Source organism: Lethenteron reissneri, chromosome 7, assembly GCF_015708825.2.
Source record: "Lethenteron reissneri isolate LAM-NWPU_2019-01 chromosome 7, ASM1570882v1, whole genome shotgun sequence".
In the NCBI taxonomy this organism is placed as follows: Eukaryota; Metazoa; Chordata; class Hyperoartia; order Petromyzontiformes; family Petromyzontidae; genus Lethenteron; species Lethenteron reissneri.
Genome location: NC_083785.1, coordinates 5853252 through 5880456, shown reverse-complemented (window position 1 = coordinate 5880456; position 27205 = coordinate 5853252). Strand labels below are relative to the sequence as shown.

Here is a 27205-nt window from a genome sequence, read left to right as displayed (position 1 = left end):
GGTCTTTCGATAAAATCACGTAGATAGGTTCAAAGAAAATAACAAAAAACGACGTTTCAATCGCAACACAAGCGGTCGTCACCAGGAAAAGGGGGATAGCGTCTAAAGGCAAACTGTTTATAAAGGTTTGAAAAAACAGCTTACCTTTACTGATGCAGTTGGGATGGCAGAGAGCAGCATGGCCCCTCTACTATGAAAGCGGTATGATGATATTCATAATAATAACGCAGCCTTGATGTCACAAGCAGTCTTTGCACTGCACTGGCCTTAAGGGAACTCATAGCAAAATGCCATGGCTGGTTTGGTTCTTACTGGAGAGGAAAATATGTATGGAAATTGGTCTTAGGATAGGCTGCACCAGAGGGTGGCGATGTAATTTACTACGGTGTGCGTGGCTTGCGTGTGTGGGTTTTTTAAACGCTGTAACGACCTGAATATGCCCTGTCCTAACCGCAGCATCACTCAGCTCTAATACAGTTATCAGGACGGCACCACAAATGGTGCTAAATCACAGCAGGGTGCCCTGGCAAAGCACGTTAAAGTAAATAAATGTTTTTGAAAAGGGCTGATGGCTGTTCAATTCGAAAGTAATGATGAATCGCGAAGCCCGCGTCTGTGCTGTGTGCCAGCTGCACTGGGTTTGTTTTCCTTTGCCATGGCCTTGCATGAACACAGGGACACATCGGTTGTGATGCCTGTGCAGAGTGGCATCTGACTACTGAGACAGAGAGACGTTTTATTTTTGTTCGTAGGGTACTCGAGTGCCAAGGGTGTACGCTGCACGCCAACGACGCGTACGCGACATGAGTGCTACGTGGCGTTACTTAATTATGCAACCCTAATTGTCTCTGCACACTTCGTGCCATTTATTTAATTAATCACGTTGTTACTTATTTAAGACATGCTCAGTTTTAAAAGGAATTTAATTCGCAGCATTTTCAAATGCACGCATGCCAGCACAGCTACGCGTCGCTGCTATTTAAGCAAAATAGGCAATTTGGCTTTCGCGTTTTTTGCTATGGGGGCCCACGGTGAATGCAGAACTAAATTGCATCGGTTTGTCTCAATGCAACGTTAAACAAAATTACTTGGACAACTTTGACGATTCGACCGTTTTTTCTGCTTGGGCAAAGCTGTGTTCAAATTTGGAGTGCATAATTATTATAGCGTGCGCCTTCTCAATCTGCCCAAATAACTCCCAGGGCACTGGCAATGCACGCATCGCCCTTAGCCAGCCGGTTAAAGTGTCTCGCCGCCCAAATACAGCGTCGCTCGCGTTGCCTCTCGGCACCTGGATGGGTGTTTGCATTCAGAATAAGAGTGCGCGGAAGATGCATTAGTCTGCACCGCCCGAGGGGGCCAGCTACTGCTGTGTTAAATGTCATCAAACATTCATAAGTACCTGCGGCAGGTGTGCCTTGGGCCGCCACATGTCGTCTCACCCGACGGCTGCTGCGCTGCTGTACCAGAGCGTGCGCGCGCGTGCCGGCTAACCATTGAGCAGGGCAGGGAGCGCTTTTTATGCCGGGCGTATGATCACAGGCATCGCTTGACATTGCTTTTGCAGCAGATGTCGACATACACATTCGGCTTTTCTGTGCCGCGTCATTTCGGAATCGTAGCCGCTGGGTCGGAGTTCTGCGCACGTTCACATTGCTCAGCCGTCTATCGTTGCGTGAACTTGTTAACGTTCTGCGTGTCGGCTCGATTGCAAATTGCTCAAGTAACCGGCGATTCCAGTTTATTTGCACGTGCACACAGAGCCCTTGTAGTCAATCCACTGCTGGATGAGGTAGAAGCACAGTACAAGACAAGATGTTACTGCATTGCCCACCACGTTAGCCCCACGGCCTACAGACACGTGCTGTGCATGGTCGTGGCCCATCCAAGCTCTTGTTTCGCGATCCTGGACACTCGGCCGTCGGCTGGAAATCGCATAATGGTATAATTCCCTTCTTAGAACGCAGTCGTGAATCGCTCCCGTCGGTGTTCGCGAGCGTCGAGGGGCCAGTTCGCTGCTGTTTGCGATCGCTGCGGGTGAGCGTGCGCGAATGCCCGCCTGCGCCCGCCTGCGCCCGCCTGCGCCCGCCTGCGCCCGCCTGCACCCGCGTGCGTCGTGCCGCAGCCGTAGAGCGACAACCGCCCCCCCCTCTTTCGTCGCTGTGACCCCGTCCTCCCACGCTCTCTCCCACCCACTTCTCGGCTCATGTATAATGTAGTTGTGGCAGAGATCTGCTTAGTGCCCCCACGGGGGACGTCGGCCTCTGAATAAATGACTTACAAGTGCACGCGGCGAAGGCGTTTTCCATCACAGCGCGGCTCTCCGGGCCGCTGCAAGCCAATCTCAGCCGACTCGGCTCGTTCGCTGCCTCGCCGAAATAATCGGCACCCGGCCAATGCATTAAGTGGGCACCCGAAGCAAATATATCACTGTCACGTTAATGGGCGCCGGGATTTTAAAGTTCGTCTCATGATTGTTTGAATTCAGAATTTCCCGTGGTCGGTGTAAGTGGCAAGTTGATTTACTGGGAGGGGATGGGGGGTGGGCAGTAATGTATTTTTGTTTGAAGCATTATGCATTCGAGGCTGAATAAAACTGCAAAAGGGGATTTGAGTTATTCCAAGGCATGTTCGATTGTGCTTTTGGGTCGACTTTCGAAAGAATAAGTACATACTTGCGTTGGGAACAAAAGTTACGAAGAAAAACGAATGTAGGTCCTTATTTTGAAGAGTGCGTTGAAAGCGGGGGATAATGTCAACGTGATTTGTGAAGCGGTGAGACGTAATCGGAGTAGCTTGTGATGGACGTGGCACCGGCTGAGCTGGCAAGCACCGGTATTTTTCCTGACAGGGCACTTGGCAGCAAAATAAAGTAACTTTGATAATAGATGATCCCTATTAAGATTGTGGTACTGTACAAGAATGGGTAATGAAAAGTGTAACTGCTCGACAACAACTTTCTCCGGGACATGCACTCAAACCGCCCGCGTGCAGAGCCCCAGTGTACATCGCATTTGTCAGTGGAGAAACGAGAACGGGGAAAAGTTGGGTTACGTATCAAGATTACGGCATGCCAAAAAAGTTCCCGCGACAAATGCTCTCGCCTCACGGAACCCGTTTGCTTTTTGCTTTTTTGCAGAGGCTGAAGGAGTTGAAGCAGCGGGAATTTGCACGCAACGTCTCCTCGAGGTCGCACAAAGATGACCGCAAGCAGGAGAAGGCCCTGCGCAGGCTGCATGAGCTGGCTGATCTACGCAAGCAGACGGAACGGTGAGGCTCAGCGCCAGCTCCCGCCTGGCACCACCGCCGCCGCCACCACCGCCACGTCGCCGCCAGCGTGAACAAACCCCTTCCCAAAGAAATGCGAGCCTTATTTCCCAGTGTGGGAAATAAGTTCTGAGCTGCCATCGCAAGGTGTCCTGGATGCCTTCATTCATTGTTGTGGGCACATTCTTCAAGGAACTTGGGCACCCTTAATCAGGGATCCAGGCCCATCGGCTGACGTGAAGAGAATGGAAAATCTCCAGCCGCTGCGCTTGCCGCTCCCATTCCCTATCGTTCACTTGGGGGGCATCTCCGTGTCAGAGCCGGCCAAGCCGCTTGTGTACTCTGTAGAGTGCACCTCGTAGTGCAATTGAACGACTGTGCTGATAATTGCTTCTCGTAAAGAGCCGCCCCTCCCCGCCGCCGGACCTACGGGGCCCTCCGTTAGACGGGTCGAGCGCGCCGTGAGCACGGGGAGCGACTCAGCCGGTGTCGAAGACATATTTAACCTTCGGAGTAAACGCGCGACTCCTCCCCACCTCGGAAAAATAAGGTGTCCACGCGCAAATATGGTAGCTTTCAGGATGGAGCGGTTGTTTGCGGCCACGAAGCACGCATGTCTGCGCCGTTGTAGGATCTCTCCGCAACCCCCACGGTTTATCCAGCGAGACGCAGAAACCCGAGCGCAGGAGTGGCTTGGGTTCGTGGCAGCGCATAAAACCAGGTCCTTGCTGATCTCGTCAAAAAACTTAAAGCATCGCACGTCCTTGCAGCGCTGGTTTTTTGGCTGGCCGTCAAACAAAGATGGTCACCGCATCGTGCTCGTTCAGATGCACTTCTGCGGCCGTCTGGAACCCTCTTTCTTCCGATATTAGGAAGCCACTGGAGCTATGCATTTTTAAATCATCTAGATTGACAAAATGATTACTTAAGAACTGCTTTTCGTGTTTAGTTTGTTATCCTTCCCCTGCACCTCCGACTTGCATGTTTGTCTACGTACGGTGCGAAAGAAGTTCAACGTAAACATACAAGTCGCTTTGCTCGGGGCGCCGAGCCGGCCCCCATCGCAGGGCCGTGCTGGAACCGGCAGTTTACAAGAGCCCCCTTCCCATGAGCAGCACGCTCGTCACATCACACAGCGCCCCTTTTGTTCTTTTGTTAAAGGCAAAGGATCTGGCAAACGCATTGAAGCAATTTGTTTACAGAACGATATGACACAAGTGCAAATGTTGGACTTGACAAGCGACAGGGGAGCCAAGGGGGTCCCACTTCATTAGCGGGGCCACGTGCACGCGCGCGTTGTGGTACGTCGCCCGAGCCGTGTTGTTTCCCACGTGAAGCGAGCGCTGCATTCATCACGCAAAGTAGCTTCAAGATCAATACATTTGTTGCGCCCGTCAGAAATTAGATTTGCGATGCAGGGTCAGAGGGATGTGGTCGCGTGGTATAACGCGGTTATCCGGTTTAACGACGCCCCGCATGGCGCCCTCCCTCCGGGTTTGCCGTGCCGTGCCGCAGAAGAGCGGGAAGCTGAGAGATTGGCGGCGCGTTGATTTACAACGCTTAGCATTCCGAGGACCGCTATAACTACGTTAGCGAGCATGTTCTTGTGGCGGGGGGACCATTAACGTTTGCTCTGCCAGCGTCGCCGTAAATTCCAAGTGTTCACATTAATTGAAGTACCCATCTCTCACGTGTCACCACTAATTTGCTACACCCCTTTCCTGAGACGGAAATACTTTTAAATTAAATTTGCCCCGTTGGCTTCGAAGAAAACTTTGCAAACATGGTAAGCTCCCGGCGTAGTGCGCAACTAGGATCCCAGTTGCTGTTAAGTTTTATTAACGTCTTGATGCAGTGGCTCCTTTTAACTGCTTTGTATGCAAGTAAATCAATTAAATATAAATTGATCAATTAGGATGTAGGATGCATGCCCTTTGAAGTTCGAATGTGTGATGTATCCCGGTATAAATCTTTAAATGTAGCGCATGAGAGTTTTATTTTCTCACTAATTTGCCTTATTGAAATTTCAGCATTTTGTATTAGAGGCTGGTAATTGTTTTTCTTTTACTGCAATCGGTAGTGCTGTTTTAACGCAAGGGAAAAGTAATGAAAATGGAACAAGATTAATGGGTTTTTGCTTCAACTGCAATGTTTACCGATCCAACGTGATTCCCAGTCGTGCCGCGCGTCGTTCGGCATGTTGTCCGACGTTTCGCTCCACCTGCCGACAACTCTTGGGGAACCGATTCCTCTGGGCGAAGCGTCGGACATCGCGCTGAACGACGCGCGGCACGACCCGAATACAAATCGGAGAGCCGTATGGGCATGACCGCATAAAAAAAAAAGCCTATGTGGCGCCGTTACAACGTTAACCCATCGCCCCTTGTCGGCATGCGCAGATCTCCGGGCAGCACGTTCAAGACGCTGTCGGAGGGCGAGTCGGAGGACATGTTCTTTGGCGCCGACGAGCTGGCCGAAAAAATGGGCCTGTACGCCGAGTGCGCGACGGACACGTCGCCGTGGGAGAAGGGCAGCGAGTCCCCGCACAGCAGCACCAACAGCCAGGGCGCCACCGCCATCCTGCCCTTCACGCCCAAGGGCGACGGCGACAGCCCCGCCACGGCCACGCAGAAGCTGGGCGTCTCGTTCTCCTTCTCCAAGAAGAAGGCTCCCTCCAAGCTCGAGTCGTCCGCCTCCGTGTTCAGCGAGAGCAACGAGGAGGTGGTGGAGTCCAAAGAGGTGACGCTGAGCTACAAGGGGAAGCTGACCTCCCTGCCGGAAGGCGTGGTGCCCACGCCGAGCGAAGCCGAGGCTGAGGCCAAGGCCAAGGCCGAGGAGGAGGAGGAGAAGGAGAAGGCGGCCGCGGCGGCGGCAGCAGCCGAGGCCGGCCGTCAGCGGCGCCGACCCAAAGAGCCGGAGATGGCGACGGTGATGGAGTACTACTACTACACCCCCCCGGCTCACTGCAGGGTGAAGCCCAAGTTCCCCTTCATGATATTCTGCAAGTCGGCCGAGAAGGTGTTGGATCACGACCTCGACCCGGAGGAAAAGAAAAAGGCCAAGGAGGAGGCCGACAACAATAAAGCCGCGGCCGGCCAAGCCGGTGACGACCCCGGCCAAGCCGGTGACGACCCCGGCGAGGCGGAAGAGAAACAGCGGGGGCCCGGCGACGCGCCGCAGGCTTCGGAATCGCCGGCGGAAGCTAAAGATGCCAGCCGGCCTCCGTTGGAGCGGCCTGATGAAGACGCCGCAAGCACGGACGCCGCCGCCACCGCTGAGGATGACGTCAAGACTGAGACGGACGTCAAGGATGAAGCGCACTGCTCCTCTTCCACCGCCGCCGCTGCCACCACCTCCGCTGCTGCCGAATCACCGGAGGCAGATGCCGTGAAAGTGGAGAAGCCGCGCAAGGCGGCGGAGCCTTTTTTTTCAGTGCTGAGCCGAGATGAAACGACCACCCTCCAGTGGCCTTCGGAGCTACTCCTGCACACGCTGACGGAGCCTTCCGTCTCGTACAGCTGTAACCCTTTATATTTCGAGTTTAAGCCGCGGCTCAGGCAGCTTAAGGGAAAAGTCGGTCCTGCGGTTCCCTCTGAAGGTTGCGAGCAGCCCGGCGAGCAGCCCAACCCGACGAAGGCGGAGACTCGCCGCGAATGCAAATCTGCAGAGGGGACGGCGGCGTCGGAGGGCGCCGCTGACGAGGCGGCCCGAGGAAGCGGCTCCACCGCGACGGCCCTCCCCTCGCTGGACACGGCCGGGGAGCCCTCGGCGGCCAAAGGCAGCACCGCCGCCCCGGAGGTCCGGGGCCTCGCACCACCCGCGGCGTCCAAAGCGGCCAAAAAACACAAGAAGCACAAGAAGTCTGGCAAACATTCGAAACGCAAATCCAGCAAGCAGAAGGGGGGGAGCAAACCTGGCAAACCCGGCCCGTCGGATAAAGGGCAGCAGGGCGCGGGGACGGCGGGGACGTCGGGGACGGCACCCGAGCCGCAACAGCGATCGCTGAAAAGCAAACACAAGAGGAAGAAAACGACAGAAGATAAGCCCGAGAAAGCGGCGGCGAAAGAAGAAAGTGCCAGAGCAGACAGCGGTGCGCAGGCGGATGAAAAGGAGGCGACACAAAAGAGGCACAAACATAAAGAAGCGGGACAAGCCCAAACGAATGCTGACGAGAAAGGTAAGAAGGCAGATCCCACGCCCCAGTGCTCAAGTGCCAAAACCCCGACCAAGGAAAAGAGCGGCGACAGCCTCGAAGCGAAAGCGCCCGACGGGCCTGGCGCGAAGAAGTCGTCGCGCTCCAAGCCTAAGAAGAAATCGCGGCACGGCAGCAAAGCGCCCGAGAGCGACGCCAGGGAGGGGCGCACCGAGAAGAGGTCGCCGTCGTCCCGCCGCAGCGCCCCGCGTGACGGAGACTCGGACAGCGAGCACTCGCGCGGCGGCCAGAGGTCGGCCTCCAGACGGCGCCGCTCGAGCCACGGCTCGGACTCGTCGAGCAGCCGCGGCCGCAGCTACGACGGCAAGCGGTCGTCGGAGCGCGAGGGCTCGCGCCACCGGCGCCGCCGCCGCCGCCACTCCTCCAAGCGCAGCTACGATGCGCACGATGACTACAGTGGCTCCCAGCGCAGGGCAAAGCGGCGCAGGTAAAAGAGTGAAATCGTGCCGAAAGCAAAGCGAGCGCCGTGCCCATTGCCTCTTACCCTCCCACGTTTCTTTCCCCCTACGCACGTCACGCACGCGGCACGATTTGCAGATGTCGACGGAGTGTTTTTTTCTGCATGGCAAATAAATCATTTTTTTCTCCATTTTCACATCTGAAATGCAGCATTTGTCCATTTTTCCACGCGTTCTTTTTCGCGGACAAACGATGAAATCCATCCCTGAATATCGGTAACCGTTACGATCGGCTCTTGGGCGATTGGCCTTCGCAGGTATTCGTCTTCGTCCGACGCGAGTTACCGCGGGAGAAGCCGCAGCAGGTCCGGGAGGAGCTACAGCCGGAGACGAAGCGGCAGCCGCGACCGCCGCCGGCGCAGCCGCGACAGCAGCAGCCGGAGCCGCAGCCGCAGCCGCAGCCACAGTCGCAGCCGGCGCAGCAGCGCCAGGCGCTCGCGCTCGGGAGAGGGCGGCGGGCGCGGGCGACGCGGGGGGGGCAAGTGCCGGGACCGCTCGTTCGAGCGCGGCGCGAGGCGGAGGGGCGGCGACGACGACAGCAGCTCCGCGTCCCGCGAGCGGTCCTTCCGGAGCCGCTCCGGCAGCTCCCGCGCGGCGACGGCGGCGGCGGCCTCGGCCAACCGCCCGGGCGCCTCACGACGGGAGTGCAACCGGCGCAACGACGACAAGAAGCCCGAGCCGCCGCAGGCCCCTCCGCCGCAGCGCTCCACGCAGGCCCAGAAGGAGAGCGTGGACACGGCGGAGCAACGTCGCGAGACCACGCAGGAAGAGCGCAACCTGGCGACGGCCAAGCGGCTGCTGGAGCGCATTCGCTCCAAGAGGCAGGAGCTGAACTCCCTGGATGGCGAGGGGGCCTTTGCCACCGCCACCAAGGTCGGGATCAGGCTCAAGGACCCTCCGCAGGGTTTCTTTGGGCCCAAGCTTCCTCCCACCATGGGGAACGTCGCCGTGCTGCCCATGATCGGAAAACTGCCCATTTGCAAGCGACCGTGCTTCAAGAAGGACGGCGACATGGACATCTGCACGATATTTTCCGATCCTGAGAAACCCACGTTGGAATCTTTCCTTCCTTTCTCTCTAAGCGCACTCGAGGTCGAAGCACAACCGCTGTTCTCAGACGTGTCGCCCACGGTGACCGAATTGACGCCAGGTAACGACACTTGTGCAGCGTCGAAGCAAGAGGAGCCTCCGAACGATAACGCCACGGTGCAAGACACCTGCACCAACATGGATCTGGAACCCGTGGAACCGACTTCCCTCGCCGACAGTCAACCCCCACCGCAACTGCATCTCCAGCTTCCACCTCAGCCCCAGGTGTCGCCACGGCCCCTACCGCAGCCTCAGCACCAGCCTCAGCACCAGCCCCAACCGCCCCAACAGCACCAACACGAGCCCCAGCCACAGCCCTATTCCCAGTACCACCCCTGGCCACAGTCGAGCCCCATCATATTTGAGGAACCCAAGAGCCCGACGGAGTCCCTGGCCTCGTCGGAGTCGTGCGAGAGCGAGCGCTCCCACGACCGCCGCCGGGCCATTTCGCCGCCGCTCTCGGCCCAGCCCATCTCCTTCGCGCCGGAGGAGATGGAGAAGTACTGGCAGCTGCAGCAGCAGGCCCAGCAGCACATTCAGCAACAGCTGATGGCCAGCAAGGCCAAGAGCATGCCGCCCGTGCCCGTCATGTCGCCGCAGGTGCCGTCGCCCACGCCCATCATCCAGCACGTGGCGGTGCAGCCCCAGCAGCAGCAGCAGCACCCGGCCGTGTCCATCTCGTCGGTGCACCACACCCTCCTGCAGCACCACGCGGCGGCCGTGGCGGCCGGCCTGCACCCGCTCGCCGCGCACCACGCGCACCACGCCCACCACGCCCACCACGCCCACCACCACCACCCGGGCCAGATGCAGATGACGCAGGTGCACGCGCTGCCGCAGCACCACCTGGCGCACATCTCCCTGTCGCCGTTCCCCGCCCACCACACCTTCCAGACGGGCACGGGCGGCCTGGTGCACGTGATCCCCGCGTCGGCGCTGCACCCGACACTGGCGCTGCACCCCATGAGCATGCACCACCACCACGCCACGGCGTTCGTGCCGGCCATGCTGGCGCCCCACCACCACGCCTTCCAGCTGCACCCGCTCATCCACCCGGCCGCGTTTGCAGCGCAAGACGTCCACCACCACCATCAGCCGCCCTCGTCCTGAGGACGACGGCCGGCGCCGGCCGCAAAGCAAGCCGGCGCGCGTAATGCCGCGACGTTGGCGCGGCTGGCGAACTTTGAGAGCGCGCGGGCGAAGATGGCAATGCGTGAGAGGCAGGCATCCCGCGGGCCCGACCGCGACGGACACGTGGGCTCTGTGCGTGCGTCCCGTTCGCATCGGCGCGATGGTCTCCGTGGCGCGCGTGACGTTACGCGCCGTAGTCGCTACCCCGCCCCCCCTGCCCTTGTCCCCTTCTCCTTAAGTTATGCTCTTGCCCCCCTTGATTTCTGTTGTGCCGTTTTCCGTAGCCCGGTAGAAAAGTTAATGAACACAGAGTTAAAAAAAAAACAATGTAAATGTCGAAGGTGAGTTTGAGAATCGAGGAATGGTGTGGGGCTGCCCGGCACCGTGCCTATTGGCGAGACGAGGGTGGGGGGGGGGACGATGCTTGTCTCCGTCTCCGCGAATGCTCCGTAACCTGTTCCCCGCCTCGTGTTCGTTCCTCACGTCATCGCGTCCCACGTTTCGTTCGTTTGATGATGGTGCGTTCCCTCCCGTGTGTTGACCGCCACGAGGATTGGCCGTCAACGTCCCACCACTCACACCCCCCTCGCCGTCTTTGTCAATGAACAGCTTCATCGTTGTTTTTAACTCATCGTTACTGTGAAGTGTAGGACGGTTGTGTTGGTTACTTTTTTGTTTGTTGTCGTATTACGTCGGCGCCTGTGTGTGTGTGTGTGGCGCGTGGCCGTGGCTTTTAAACACCCGAGAGGAGGAACCCGTCGCGTCATCCCGGCAATAATTTTGTAATTCGCCCATCTCATCGTGCTGCGTTATATATTATCAGTGAAACGATGTATCATTGTACGGTAATACAGTATGCAAACAATGGAGCTGCTGCTGGCTTTTTGTATAATGTAGAAACTGCACAGTTGTAAAGTCTTTAAAACGTGTGTGATGTTGGTGATGCGTACTGTCCATTTTTTCTATAATAGCCGACTTATGCCCTGCCGTGTCAAACACTCGTTTATCGTGACGGGCGGGGGGGACTTAAGTATAAATATTATTTTAAAGGTTTGTAAAATTATTGTAACTACTGTAAACCGCGGGGAGGTACAGGAGCCTTCGAGACAAATGACCCTTCTATTCGGCCGTTCCGCTTTGGAGCCTCAAATGGATCCCATCTTACAAACCGCAATCTCGTTCGCATTTACGAGAGGGGGGGCCCCCGCGGCTAAGGGAGCCGCCGCGTGTTTTGATGCCACTGAGCCCGACTCGCACTGCAGATGTTTAGAAAGTTTGCGTGCAAGACCATGATGGTTATGAAAAAAAAATAGATTTTGTTTCAACCGGCGATCTTTATTGTGCGGGGCGACACCCACGTTTCACGATCCTGCCGAGCCGCTACGACGAACCCGTAACGCACAAATCCAATCCGATGTTGACTTGCGGGCAGCGATAGGCACTGCTTTGCTCTTTATGTTCTGAAGAAGAAACAAAAAGCAAAGTTTGGAGATCCCTCGGCTTGAAATGTTTTCTTTCGACACTGGGCAACAACTGGGACTGCTTTGAACCCCGCTCCCTACACAATTGGATAACGCTAAAAGGAAGTCCAGCCTGTTGGCACCGTAATGCAATTTCGCTCTGCCCTGCAATCACAGTCAATCGCGTGGCCACTTACAGCTGACAGTAGCTAACCCTATTGCTCTAAAAGGGTTGTCTCGTACGGTTAATGTAGTAATGCCGGGGGTCACGAGGTGTTGCTAAGCGCGCACGTCTCGGCGCTCACCGGTGCAATAATAGCGCAGTGTGGCAGCGTTGGCAAATGACTCACGAAAATCAAGTGGAAGGAGGAGCAGCGCAAGTAACTCGATGAATGGGGGCTACGTGTGGAAACTCGGCGTTATGGGTGTTCGTCCGAAGGCTTTTGTATCTCCCGGCAGCCTGAAAAATGTCATGGAATACCTGCCATGGAATTATCATTCTGAGTTCTGTGTTCATTGTAAAGAAAATGGTTTTTCTTTTGTTAATAAAAAACAAATGCTTTAACAAACGCATGTGCGGCTATATAAGGTGTTGAGTGGATGTGTGGGGGACCCTAATGGAGCCTTGACAAATACCGGATTTCCTTTTATATTTTCTAATCGGTGCCGTTTATTCAAATGAGAGGGGTATTTTGCGTGCAGAAAACTGCTCGGACCCATAAACATTGTGTTGGTCTCCTTCCAAGGCACTCATCCGCCCCGCGAACAGACTAAACACGTGTGTGTGCGTCGATTATACGTCAGGGACACACACACCCATATGTTGAACACAGACATTGGGACGCATGCTATCCAATCACAGCTACAATCAGGACGCCACTGTAAAATCGGCACAAATCACATGGTGGCGCATGACGCCAGCAGTGGACCGTTAATTATAAAAAAAAATTCCCGTTTTCAACAATTTGAACTCATTGTTGTGAACAACATTTGTTAGTTTAGGCCAAGTTTCGTTCCGTCAATCTTCACGGCACGCCGGTAAATGTCCCTGGGGTACGGCGAATCGGGGCGACTGCCCCGGGCCCCACGCTTCGGGGGTGCGGGTTGCCCCGGGCCCCGCACCCCGCTCTGGACGGCCCCTGGGCGCAGCTCCAGAACCAGTTGGGCGATGGCCGGAACAAAACTCCGTGCTCATTGTGCAGTCGAGAGGCTTCGCATTTGGAAAGTGCATCAGCTGTTCTGAAGCTAGGTGGTGTATTCCTGCAACCCATATACGTGCGCCGTAGATGGGTATTCAGATGAGACGCGGGGGGGGGGGGTTCTTTTGTCTCCTAATCATGCAGCGCAAATCCCTCTTGGATCCTTTTTTTGTTCGTCGAGTAAATGCAAATGACTTTGGTGAGTCTGGAGAAATATTTAGCGGGGAATGTTTCATTCACATCAAACTCCATTAGGCAGCATTAACAAGCCATAATTTCACCATTGTTATCGTAATTTGAGCATTTGTTCTCATTAATGTATTATGAACGTAATTGATAGCGGCGGTGACTTGAATGTTGTGTCGGATGGCTGGGTGTGCGTGCCAGAATTGTAAAGGTTTTTTTTTACTCGGGGTCCTGATCGCGCCCGCAGTTTCCGGTTCGGCTTGTTTGAATCGTGAGGTTGGCACGTGGGGAGAGAGCCGGGGTTGGCCCACGAAAAAATTAATGTTTTAATTTTCTCGAAAATTATTGAGCAATGCACCAAGAGAGAAGCATTTCGGAACTGTCGACAGCATTCTTTGCTAATTAAAGCTGAAGGCTCGTGCGTTTGGAGCAGATGCACGGAGCGACGCATGCTTGGCATTTCATTGAGACGCACGGAGAGGAACGCGTGACTGAGAGGGATCAGGAGGTTTCGGGACGTAATCTTTATTTAAGGAAAGTAAATGAGCTTGGCAAAGACGCGTCGCTGGAAGGGGGGGGGGGGGTATGGCTGGGTTGGTCAAGGCTTGCGTGGTGTGGCGGTCAAAGGAGGGAACGCACCCAAGAAAACGTCCAGCGTGGAGATGGAACGATTAAATTTGCGCGTATGCGGATAAGTGGATTTCTGCATGGTAGAATAGTGAAATACGGTGATGGTTTGGCGAGGCCTTCATCCAGCAGTTGATTGATCCTGGCTGATGGCAATGAAGAAAGCCTAGCGGTGCTGGCCACCCACCCCCTCGTGTGCCGTGCCGGCCTTCATAGGTGCTCGCTAGCAGCACTTGCCCCAACAGTCTGTGAAGGCTACACGGGGGATCTTTGTCTTTTTCGGGTGCCCCCCCCCCCTCACCACCCTCCGTGCGAGAGGAGCTGCAGCCAGGCCTGGTGACAGCCACTCGTGCTGAGCTGCGTCACTCAGGCACAGCGATGACCTCAAATGGGCTGTGTGCAGAATGGTCTCCCTCCCTCTCTCTCCCCCAGCTCTCCCCCACCCCCCTCCCATTACTCACCGCCTTCATCTGCTCTTGCCGCGATGCGCTTTACTCGCAGAGCGCCCGGGAAGTTGTTGATCGACGACGGGCAGCGGGAGGCAGGCGGCACCCACGGCATCGCCCCCCCTCCTCCTCCTCGGCAACCCACAGGCCCCCCCTACACCACCTAGGTTTCTGAGCCACTTACAGCTGGAGTGTTCATAACTCATACATTATTCAAATTCAATTTAGTCATTTTAGCCCCTTAATGATGTCTCATTAGAAAACGCGGCATAAATGACTCGGGGATTAAATGCAAAAATAATTGCTTCTTGATGAAGAAGGAAAGATTGAGCGACTGTGCCCGGTGTTGTTCTTACGGAGCGGGGGGGGGGTCGAGAGGTTCGAGTGGCCACGAGTTGACCGGGCGGTGCGGCCCCGGGCCCCGGGCCCCGCGCGGCTTCCCATCAGCAGCCGCCCTCGGCCGGCGGCAAGCGACGAGCAACGAACGGCGAAGAAGAAGAGCGCCATCGATCGGGTGACACGAACTTTTGACAGAGGCGTTCAGTGCCCGCTCGCCCGAGACGAGCGGCAGACCCAGACACGATGGATATTTTTGTTTATTTTTAATGGGATGCCCCAAATGAGTGATGGGTCGGCGCAGCGGACAGTCAGGCGCCGGGTTGGCGTGCGCCTCGCTCTCCGTGTCTCTCTCCTTGTCTCTCTCCGTGTCTCTCTCTCCGTGTCTCTCTCTCTCCGTGTCTCTCTCCGTGTCTTTCTCTCTCCGTGTCTCTCTCTCCGTGTCTCTCTCCTTGTCTCTCTCTCTCTGTCTCTCTGTGTGTCTGTGTTTCTCTGTGTGTCTCAGTGTCTCTTTCCGTATCTCTCTCTTCGTGTCTCTCTGTGTCTCTTTCCGTATCTCTCTCTTCGTGTCTCTCTCCATGTCTCTCTCTCCGTGTCTCTTTCCGTGTCTCTCGCTCTCCGTGTCTCTCTCTCTCCGTGTCTCTCTCTCTCCGTGTCTCTCTCTCTCCGTGTCTCTCTCCGTGTTTCTCTCTCTCTCTCCGTGTCTCTCTCCGTGTTTCTCTCTGTGTCTCTCTCTCTCCGTGTCTCCGTGTTTCTCTCTGTGTCTCTCTCTCTCCGTGTCTCTCTCCGTGTTTCTCTCTCTCTCTCCGTGTCTCTCTCCGTGTTTCTCTCTGTGTCTCTCTCTCTCCGTGTCTCTCTCCGTGTTTCTCTCTGTGTCTCTCTCTCTCCGTGTCTCTCTCCGTGTTTCTCTCTCTCCGTGTCTCTCTCTCTCCGTGTCTCTCTCTCTCCGGTCTCTCTCCGTGTTTCTCTCTGTGTCTCTCTCTCTCCGTGTCTCTCTCCGTGTGTCTCTCTCTCCGTGTCTCTCTCTCTCCGTGTCTCTCTCCGTGTCTTTCTGCGTGTCTCCGGACACGCTGCCGCTGACGACGGCAGCGTTTCGAGCGGGCGGCTGCCTCTTGGCGCCCGGCGGTGTCGGATTGAGGGCTGAACGATAAATCGATTTCAAATCCAAATCGCAATTGAAACAATGCGATTAGCAAATCCCCAAAGGCTGTGATTTTTTTGCGATTTTAAAAGTCCTATTACTTGCTTATTGGAATTGTGTTTTTATTACTTTATTTAACTTAACAATTGTTCTATGTTTGATTGCTCTATTTGAATTTAATTTTTTTAATAAATACATGTTGGAAGCAATTCATATATTTTAAGTTCTCATCCTTGCATTAGAATATATAGAGCAGTTAATATTTTGATGGTATCATGTGGTAATGCTCCACATGTTTTAAATCTCTTACACAGTGGATATTGAACTTGACTTATACAAATTTAATCGCAAAATCAAATCGCAATATCTGTTATAAAAATCGCAATTAGATATTTTCCCCAAATCGTTCAGCCCTCGTCGTATTGCCGTCACAGGCGCCCACTCTGCCGAGCAGCGCGCGTTCACTCGCGTCGGCCCAGTGAGAGGCAGAGGGCTTCGCTCTGCTCGCCGTGCCGTGCCCCCCGTACTCCACCGGGGGGGGGGACACACGGGCGCCCCCCCCCCCCCCTTCGCGCAGTCTTCCAGCAGGTCCGCCTTGAATTGGGTTTTTATTTAACGATATACAGTCCTGTGTGTGTGCATATCTCTCTCTCGAGCGCCGTCTGACACAGCTGAATAAGTCAGCCGCCGTCCAGATTTGACAGCGCCGTGCAGAGCAAACAAATCGGCGGTTCCTGCCCAAATGAGCGTGGAGGCGGTGCTCATCTGCCGCTGTTTACCGCTCCGCGCCAGCGGCTGAAACTTCGCGCGTGCCTTTGGAGCGAGGCTGAGTATCAATTGGACCACCGCCGTTGTTGACTTTCCCCGCAGTCGGCGCTCGTGCCTGGACCCCAGCGAGATGACGCTGCGAGTCATCCCGCAACGAGGATTTGAACTCGCGAACCTTCCGATCCGCAAGACGCTCGCCCCCCCTACCCCCCCGCCGGGAAGCGGCATAATAGCGAGGACGAACAGAAGTGATTACGATGCGCCGTGTTTGTTTTGGCGATTTCTTCTCGGCTTCATCCAACTGGGGTGTGCGCGATAATAATCAGGAGGGGGAACGAATTTGCAGGAAAGGGAAATTTCCTTCCTGTCCATCACGGCCTTCCACAGCGCGCGCGTGAGTAGCGGCGTGTTTGTGGGGGGGGGGGTCACGTGTGAGTAGCGGCGTGTGTGTGGGGGGGGGGTCACGTGCTGCGCATCGAACTTGGCGACCCGAGTTCGATTCCCGCTCACGACCAACACCAGTGGCGATTATCTGTGCAGTGAGTTCGACTGAGTCGCAGACGTAGACCTGAAGGCAACACATGTATTTAACTCCAACACACGGGGTAACTGCCCCTTAACAGAATAACAGCCTGTGGTGGTGACCACCAGGCTAACTACACCAGTTACAACGTGGCCTTTAGTAACCTCACCCTACGGCCGGCACTCCCCCACCCTGTCCTGTAGGGGCTGGCACTGCACGCCGAGCGTGGTGCCATCCAGCGCTGTCACTCAGCACTCACGGGGCCCCTCTCGGGCCGGCACTGCGCCCACACCCTCGTGGTGTCCGCGATGTCGCTCCTAGGACCGGCACTGCACGGTGACATCCCACGATGTCACTACAACTGTACCGGTCTTGGGCCTCCCCTAGGTTGACTCGGCCTCAAATGAGTACCTGCTGCGGTGTGTAGTAAACATCGCCACTCGGGAGACAAAGGCGGCCGAGCGTGGTGCTGGCCACCCACCACTTCGTGCGCCGTGCCGGCCTTCATCGGTGCTCCTCGCTAAGAGCACTTGCCCCAACAGTCTATTAAAGCTACACGGGGGATCTTTGTCTTTGGACCAGCAGTGGGAGCTGCTGATGCAAATTTGCTCCGTTTCGGCCGCGAGCATATACACAGAAATGAAGACGAATATTTAAACAAATCTTCACACCAACTAAACCATCGCATTTACCTCGCTCAGTGGCAACGTGTGCATCTACATTATTTATATATAGATGCATCAGACCTGCTGAATTCATGCCGACGGAATACTGGGTCTGCTTTGATGTTTGACCGAATGTTATCCGTGAATAAAATGTTTTACACGGAATTCGAGGGATACTGCTGCCACTGTGTCGTAACGGTCATCAGCGCACGTGACTGGCAATCCGGAGATCTCCGGTTCGATTCTATTTCCCGGCGCTGCAGGTGGATCAATATTGGGAGGGGAGGCTCATTGGTTAGTTGATCGGCAGGCAGTCCGCGAGTGGTGGGGTAAAGTGTGGGTATTATTACCTCGTCCTAGACGTCTGGCCAGCCAGCGTGGAAGAGTAGGCCACAGGTCCACTCGAGGTGCACTCTCTAGCGAAGACCCCTCCCTGTGTACGTAGCCAACCGTGCTCATCGGAGATGCGGAGGGAAGGACAACAACACTAAACACGCACGCAAAACACTTCCGCTAGCAGTGGAGTGAGCAAGCAATTGCAGAGCTGCACCTTTATACCTACGCACCCCGACGGTATAAGATGAATTGACAACTGCCAGGCCCAGGCGGACCCGTGGAGATTGCCCAGTGGCGATCTGAAGGCGCCTGCGGGGTCGTTGCGCTCTTGCATGAACAACACATGGACAGCACATGAACAACGCATGAATACATTTCGATTTAAAGCTTTCGTGACTGCAGGGATTCATCTTCTTGGTTCTTTCGGTAAAGTCACGTAGAAGGGAAATAATAAAATAATAAAACATAATAACATAATTCTCACGACGTTTCGGCCACAACGCAAGCAGCCGTCCTCAAGTGAAGAATAGATCTATCGGGAAGACAGCGTCTGAAGGTGGCATTTACAAGAAACTGAAACGCTGTCTTCCCGACAGACCTGTTCTTCACCTGAGGACGGCTGCTTGCGTTGTGGCCGAAACGTCGTGAGAATTATTTTATTGTTTTATTTTTTTATTTCCCTTCTACGTGACTTTACCGAAAGAACCAAGAAAACGCATGAATAACACATGGACAACACATGGACAACACGTGAACAACGCATGAACAACGCATAAACAACACATGAACAACACATTCTCACGAAGACGCTTTCCTCCGTAGGTGCCCGGCCTTCAACTCCGCGTCTGGAGTGATCGGACACAACGTGAAATGTAAACGCCACCCCATGTAATGTTTTATGGATTATTTGGTGATACTGCGTTGCACAAATAACAACAAACACTGCCAACACATTCGTCAATCGCCCGTGGTGTGAGCTGCCACGGCAGCAAAGGCGGCACAAACAACGCAAGCCGTGTCGGCCAAAAACATCCCAATGATGAAGAGTTGCCAGCAAATCACTCAACGGAATCGCACAGCGGCAAGTCGTTGTATGGGTTCGATTCCCGACTCGGGTGCCGTTCGATGTGGAGTTTTTACGTTCTCTCTCTCACTTTTCCTGTTCTGCGTGGGTTTCCTCAGTAAAAAAAAACACTCAATGTCACTGGTATTGCCACAAACATACCAACGCTCACAAATGACATTGCGAATACAATGCAGGACCCTCCTCAAAAAGAGACAAGAAACTGAACATAGTTGTTGTATCATGGGACCTCCTTTGCCAGTACCAAAATATGAGAAGAGGTGTTCCCCTTTTTTCTAGCAACAAGCAGCTGTTGAGATGTTAAACACCAAACTGAAATCTTTTTATAAGGAATAATGTCTGCATTGACCACATTACTTGTGGTCAGAATGCAAACAAAAACATTCTGATAATAGACAATGCATATATGATCAGAGTATGTGTTTTGTTTGCATTCTGACCACAAGCATCGTGGTTAACGCAGACATGATTCCTTGTAAAAAGGTTTCAGTTTGGTGTTTTAACATCTTAACACAGCTGTTTGTTGCCAGAAAATAAGGGAAATCCTATTCTCATAGTTGTATTTTATACGCCTCCTTAGCCATCACCTCGTTACTCAGACATTACTCCGTGTGTGGTGCCGCCACGGACCGCCACGTGTCACACCACGTGGCTGCGTTGTGTACAGCGTCTTCAGGTGCGTCGCGTTGCGCACAATGTTGGGGATAATAGTTTTTTTTGGGGTTAGATCGCGTAAACAGAACGTGCCAATTCGTCACTAGTACAGCACCCCGGTGTGTTGGAGAGCATAGCCACAACATTAACAAACTGAGCACGACGTTTCGCCAGTAATTACGAGCTTCATCAGGCGACGGCCAGATTTGTGAAGTCCACCTGGCTGTCGCCTGATGAAGCTGGTTGTAATTAGATCACGTGTCTCATTGGCGCTATCGTTCTCGTGGCCCGAGGCCATGTGCGTCACAGACACAGGCTGGAGTCGTTTCACCGGGACAACGACGTCGCCGTCTGGGTGATGCCCTCACAGGAGGCATGCAGCCTTAGTCAGCTGGGGCCCACGTGGTCCCAAACGAAGACTCTCCGCGTCCGCGGACAGTTGCTCACCGCGACTGATCTCCCGTGAAGCAGCTCCTGTTACTGCTGCTGCTGCTGTTTTGTTGATTTATTTTTGCTGACAATCCGCACCGGGCCCGCGGACAGATGTCTAACACGTACCCCCTGGGCCCTACAAGCACAGCGGTGCCGTGACAAACCTGGGCAGTGTTCTTCATCTGTGAAGGATCCCACTTCTGGACGGAGACGATGACAGCGGCTCCCGCCCCCTTGAGGTGCGTGGTGACGACAAAGGCGAATGGATCCGTGTCTCGGTGCGTGTTTATTTTCTCTCTCCGTGTCTATCTTTCTCCACGTCCGATAGCTAATTGGGGTTTACACGCCCGGGCTGCGACGTGGCCAGGTAGATGGTGGTACAGCGACGGATTCTGGAATCTATCTGTGCGGAGCTTTGGGCGCAATGTCCTCGTTCGGGGTGGGGGGTTTCTCCGGATTCTTCTGTTTCCACTCACACGAGGCCAAACTCATGAATGAGATGCAGCGCCAATCTCCCTAAACATCATCCTGAGACTCGGTGAGGCCCTTTTTTACTTTTAAAACTTCACTATTATTATATTGATCTCGGGCACAGGGGAATTCCACGGCCGTGTTTGTCTCTAATTGCATGCGGTCGACCTCCCGTGCAGGGAGTCGAACCGAGGTAAGGAGGTCGCGTCTCGAGCCGGGCTGGGAAGACATTCGCATTTGGCCTTTAAAGGCCCCTAGGTTTGACTCCCAAGACGCGGGGGTCTTGTCAGTGTGGGTTTGGGGTGGCGAATTCTCCCAGAGGATCAGGATAACAAGCCCACGGGGGACGGAGGGAGGGGGGAGGATCACCGTGCTTTAAACCCCGAGCCAGGAGGCTGTGCAATGAGGAGGTTTCACTGTCAGGCGGGAGGGGCCCCCACGGCCGCAGGGAATGAGCTCCGTAAGGGTGGCTGCTGCGGGGCTCTTAACAAGAGGTCCGTCTGCGCGTTAAGAGATTTATATCCAATTTGTGCGGAGCTACGCGGGGGGGGGGGGTGCGCACGCCCCCCCCCCCCACACACTTCCCCGGTGACCCTGGCGGGGGAGGGGAAGGTCACGGGGACGTGCGGTCACGCCGCGCTCTGCAGGGAGTCGCTCCATCGGCTCCCTGCAGGTGACTCTGGGGGTTTGTTCCTTTCAGCAGCAGCCATTCTCTATCCACTGCAGGGTGAAGACCTCCCCCACGTCGGTCGTGGGGGTTGAGTGACCATACTCGGTTGGTGGAGAGACGCCGGTTCGTAAATCACGCGCCACCGATGTTAGCCGTGACCGGGAGTCGGACTCATAGCGCGGTGCGCTAACCGCCGCGCCACTGCTCCACCCGTGAGCTTAAACTCTGATATTAATCGATTAATCGTTTCACGTCTCGTGTCGCCCGTCTCCTCCTCCGCCAGGTGAGAGTGACGATGCTGGCTTCAAGGGTTGGTGGATCACCGCACCAATGTTGTGACACTCCCTTCCCGTGGGAGTCGAGGAGGCGTCGTACCCTGTCCCGCCAGCAGATGGCAGTACAGCAAGTGGACGAATCGCCCTCTGTCTCCATCTGTACTGGGATAGAGGGTTGCCCCCTCGCGCAATGCCTGGGTTCTCTCCGGCCACGGCTAACATTAGCGGTGAGTGATGTCAGTACCGGTCCTGGCCCTCCCCTATGTCGACTCAGCCGTAAACGAGTACCCGGTGCGGTGTGTAAAACCACCAGCGCTTCTAGGGAGACAAAGACGGCCGGGTGTGCTGCTGGCCACATTGGCCCCACATCGCGCAACAACATTTCGACCTTAATAGGCGCTCGCAATCAACACTTGTCCCAACAGCACGGAACGTCTCCACGGTGGGGGATCTTTGTGTGCGCGCGTCACTCCAGGGGACGCACCGGTGGGTATGCGCGTGACGTCATCGCCAGCGGTTTAGGAAAATCGAGTGTTCGGGTGCGGCCTCTTTGCCGAGTCGGACGTTCTCAGAGCCTCGGGCAAGAGCAGCGCCTTGAGCCGAGCGGCTTCTTTACTTCGGATGCGCTTCTGCGGCCGTCTGGAACGCTCTTCCTCTCGGTATTAGGAAGCCACTGGAGCTGTGCACTTTGACATCACCTCGATCGACAAATTCGCTTCTCTAGAACTGCGTTTTGTTTTTAGTTTGTTGCCTTTACCCCGCACCTACAATTAGCGCGGCTGGTCACGTACTGTGCGAAAGAAGTTCAGCATACACACGCATACATGAATATACATACAGACATACATACGGTGCTGTACGAGGCACCGTCGGAGACGAGATGGAGCGGGGCCTCGTGCGCGGGGAGCCGGGGAGACACGTGGACCCGAGGAGCTCACTCCCGCACAGGTGAGCTGCGTGAAGGAGCCATGGTCAGCTTGGCCGAGTTCGATGAAAGAGTCGAACGAGTGACGAATGAGACGGAGATTGACCGCGACTGAGCGAGCGTGGTGAGAGCGGTGCGGCTTGGCCCGCGTCGGAGAGGTTAACGCGACGAGAAGAGCACGCTCTTCGTCGGGGGTCATTTACACACCACAAGAGGTGCAGAAGTCGCTTGCCCGTGACGTCACGGGTGTGCTCAATAAAAGTAAACGCGTTTGTCTTGCTTCGGTGTGGCCACACGGCCAGAGCGTTCGGCTGCATCTCGGAATTCATTATTGATGTTTGCGTACTGCTGTGGCCACGTGCGTGTCGTTAAAACACTCCACAACACGATCGCATCGACTAGGAAAAGCCACGTGTTTAGTTGACTGAAGTTGCGAGTTCACATCTCGGGGGTGGGGCTACACAGCCTATCGCCATCATTGTGCAGGGTCGATAAAGTCGGTACACCGTCATGTACCACGTTCGTGAGAAGCCAAGAGTTACATTACCACGGACATCCTGGCACACGTCGTGGAACTATGGAATTTCCACCGCTGGCTCAGCGCCGCCTAGACACTTTGCTCGCAAGCTGCCGCAGATCTCTTCGCTTGGGGGATTCCGCGCGTGTCTATCTGCTGGGGACCGGTGCGCCTCCACGTGACGGGGGCATGGCGAGGAGAGCGCGAACATTCGTCAAGTCCGTTCATACTTCTGTTGTCTTGACTATTCAGCTCCGTGCGAGCAGCTGTTATTGTGTTAATTGGCCGGAGTTTGGGGGGGGGAGGCTGGTGGGGGGCAGTTTGCGGCAGGAGGAAGCCACAGGTGACGAGTTCCCCCCCCACCCCACGTGCTTAGCGACGCTAGCTGCGAGGTGCGAGAGGCGAGGACACGAATCGATGCGCGGCCACGTGGCCCGACCAGACCGCGCGCACAGATGCCACAATTTGTCAACACGGGGATCGATCTGCAGGGCAGGACAATTCTGATGAAGCCTCGAGGTGAGGGTCAAGGTTGGGGTTAGGGCTGCGATTAGCGCCGCGGTTGGGATTCATGTTCTCGCTTCTCGGTTCGTTCGCGAGACAGCACGGGGGTAGCGCTCGAAGATCATCACCAGGGTTCGATTCCCGACTCGGGTGCCTCTCTGCGTGGTGTCTGTTCTCCCTCCCCCTGTTCTGCGTGGGTTTCCATCGGGTTCTACGTTTTATTCCCGCAGCTAAAACAACAATAAAACGACAACGCAATGTCACCGGTATCGGTGAAACGTTCTGAATGCTGAAAAACGACGATGCAAACATTTCTCAAACGGGATCACACGCAGCAGCAACATCGCCCCCTACTGCGGAAACTCGGCAGGACCCTCCTGATAACAAGAGTTGAGACTCGGTGAGGTTTTGCTGGACGGACAGACGCGGGCTCGTGTCGTTCACGCCTTCGGCCTTTGTTGGGAGCGCGTGAAGGTTCGCCCTCGTTCGAACACCACTCTGCGCCCCCACGCAACATCTCCGACATTTCACCTCATTTCGCCAATCCCCCCCCCCCCCACCAGCTCCGCCAATTACCTCTTAATGGCATGCGCGTGCATTTATGTGATTATCAATTACAGGCACGCGCATTCCCGCCCCGAGATTTACGCACAAACGCCGCTGATGGTGCAGGAATTGTAATGCGCGCTAATTGCGGAGCGTGACACCGCCGCGTTGCGAATCGCAGGCAGCAGCCACTTTACAGGTCAGCAGGTGCGCGCGCGTGCGCGTGTGAGTGCACGCGCGCGCGTGCTGCCACACACCTGAGATCATTACTCATGATTAAATAATTGGCGTACAGAGTGGGTAGGCAAAAAGTCCCGACATCGGTTAGAAATGTCGTAAAGTGGCAGAGAGGCTTACATAGACTCCACCCCGTACAAGAGTATCAGGTCCATCCCGGCTTGGAGGGGAGTGGGAGGTTTACTCCAACCGTGGATTGATCATGACTGATTATATGTTTATGTTTTGCCCTGTCCTGGAACACCCTGCCCAGATGAAATAAAGAATAAAGCACCGGGTGAGATGTGTATACACAGGGGCTGGATGGGTTGTTGCATTACGAGGCGGTGAGAGATTATCCATCCAGCTATGGATGGATCATGGCTGGAGACGGTAATGATAGTGGGATAATGCGGTAGTAACTGAGGTTGTAAAACCAATTTTAAAACAATTGCCCCAGCCTTGAGCGGGTGAGTCGGGCAACTCCACCTGGAAAAAATTCCCTCGATCAGTGTCGGCTCGCATCAAGCTCCAGCCGCACTCCCGTCACCTGCAGTGCTGCAGTAGCGAGTCGCTGTGCTCGATTACACCAGACGATGCACTCGGCCACAGTTCTGGTCATGTCGCGGGTCAGTTTCACAGCGATGTCTGGCGATTGCCGCCACGAACGCAGCGCTTTACGGGCTCACGGGTAACGCCAGGGCTCGATTCAGGGCCCGGCACACCGCATCCAGTATACATTTCACGCTACGGCTGCGACCACCGGGACACAACCACGAGTGAGAAATGTAAACAACAAAAACAGCCCTTGGCAGCGTCTGCATTGAGAGTGGCGCTCCCAGCCGGCGGATCCAATTTACCCAGAACTCAGCGCGCGTCGTTTGTGAGCGCCAGGCAGCACTTGGCGAAGGGTTCCTGCGCAGGCTGTTTGCAAACCGTCATCTTCGTCGTCGTCTTGAAATCTTTTTATTATACGGAACCAATCATCTTGCGCCGCGACGACAGCGAGCCAACGGAACGCGCAGCCGCGCGGGGCTCGGGACGCGAAGTCGTCGATGGTTTCGTCGGCTGCGCGAGACGGTCGCTTGTGACGCAATCGCAGTGACATCGCACGAGGTTGGGGAGGTTGAGAGGGTTGCCGGGTTGGTCCAGTGTGGCAGATAAGATCGGACAAAGATCCCCCCATAGACTCTTGGGGCAAGTGCTGTTGGCGAGCACCACGCCCGGCCACCTTCATCTCCCCAGTGTTGATGTTTACACACCGTGCCGGGCACTCATTTAAGGTTGAGTCGACCTAACGGAAGCCCAAGACCACTGGTGTTTGCCGTTGCTGGCTGGCTGTGTGGCTGGCTGGTGCACAAGTGACGTCACCGCGCTAAACCTGCGCGGTGACATCACCTGCGTCCCACAGCTTCTGCGTCCCACTGACGTCACGTGTCCCCCCCCCCCCCCCCCCCGTGACTTTACCGAAAAAAACAAAGAATATGAATTCCTGCAGTCACTAGTGGAGCCAGTGGAGGGGGGGTGGCACGTGCCCCCCCCCCCAATGATCCGATCGAAATCCCTAATTTTGATCGGATCATTGAGGTTTATTAGTAATAATTTGGCATATTGCGACCCCCACTGCCACTGTGTAGCATATTATTCTGTGCCAGGGACTCTATGAGATGATAGGACAATAGTCTGAGTCCATAATTGGCAATAAGTAACGATCTAGATTTGAAGTAACGGCAAAGCGGTTATAAGTGACTCACAGAATTGTGCGCAGTTGCGTATACAGCACACGACTTCCCTGAAGGCATCAACACCTTCAGCGAGCGCGATGCCGATCACACAACGCGGTTCATATTCGACCCTCGATCGATGGCTGCGCCATCGCCGCACACGCGTGGAATAAAAAAACAAGGGACAAGTCCTTACTAACAACTCCTTACTTACTAACAAGTCCTTACTTACTAACAACTCCTCTATCATTTTTAATTACTGGAGGGGTTGCCCCCCACCCCACTACCTGGAAATCCTGGCCCCGCCATTGCCTACAGTCACGAAAGTTTTAAGTCAAAAATGTAGATCTTTGTCGCTCATCGGATTCCTCCTGCTGCTTCTGCAGCAGCAGTCTAAGTACAAGATTGTGATTACGGCCTCACCGACAGCATCCCCCAAGCGAGCTGCAGCCACCCAGCAACCCCCTTCATCAGGAAGCCGCACAGAGGCCGACGCGCAGCACGTGGCACGCGTCAGCGGACGCGCTCCGTGCACGACCGGCGACTGCGAAGGGCCCCCCCCCGGTCCTTGGAGGGCGCCGCCAATTGAGAAGCCACGCGCTGCGCCTGCCCCCTGCTCACCGCCGCTCCTGACAGCCACGTGGCTCGGCCTCTCCCCAGAGCTTCGTTAGTAGTGCCGCTCAGCCAGCCTCGCACCCAGCCACGCGCCCCCCACCCGTTCACCCGTCCGCCCGCCGATTCTCTAACCACCCATTCACCCACCCACTCACCTGCCTGCGTGTACTATGTGTGTGGGTGGGGAGTGTGTGTGTACTATGTATGTGCGCATGGGGTGTGTGTGTGTACTATGTGTGTGTGTGCGTGGGGTGTGTGTACTATGTATGTGCGCATGAGGTGTGTGTGTGTACTATGTGTGTGGGGTGTGTGTGTGGGGAATGTGTGTACTATGTATGTGCGCATGGGGTGTGTGTGTGTGTACTATGTGTGTGTGTGTGGGGTGTGTGTGTACTATGTGTGTGTGTGGGCTGTGTGTGTGTGGGGTGTGTGTGTGTGCGTGGGGAGTGGTCGGGTAGCGGTAGAGCCTCCACAGCTTGTTAAGGCGATACGGGGGGGGGGTCTTTGTGTGTTTGGGAGGGCAGATGGAATTCCTCCCTCTGCCAATAACCATCTCCTACGGCCAACGACACTCTCGATGGGGCAGCTGTGGGTACAGCCCCCCACTGCCCCCCACGGCCCCCCTCTCCATCACCACTGCGCACGCAATGTGCAGCGTGAAAGTGTAGCAACTGCAGCAGTAGCAGCAGTAAAGCACGTGTGTTGATCCACTGCTGGATAAAGGTCT

General features: G+C 55.4%; 1 protein-coding gene across 7 annotated transcripts in view; it reads left to right on the top strand.

Annotated features, from left to right (window-relative positions):
- GPATCH8 (G-patch domain containing 8) overlaps window positions 1–12884 on the top strand; it is an 88028-nt gene extending 75144 nt beyond the window's left edge. For all 7 annotated transcript variants that reach the window (XM_061574209.1, XM_061574221.1, XM_061574247.1 and 4 more), the window contains 3 exons: window positions 3140–3270; window positions 5667–7907; window positions 8196–12884. In XM_061574209.1, coding sequence (XP_061430193.1) covers window positions 3140–3270; window positions 5667–7907; window positions 8196–10137 — 4314 coding nt within the window. In that variant the 3' untranslated portion in view covers window positions 10138–12884. The remainder of the gene's footprint in view (window positions 1–3139; window positions 3271–5666; window positions 7908–8195) is intronic.
- The last annotated feature ends 14321 nt before the right edge of the window (window positions 12885–27205 follow it).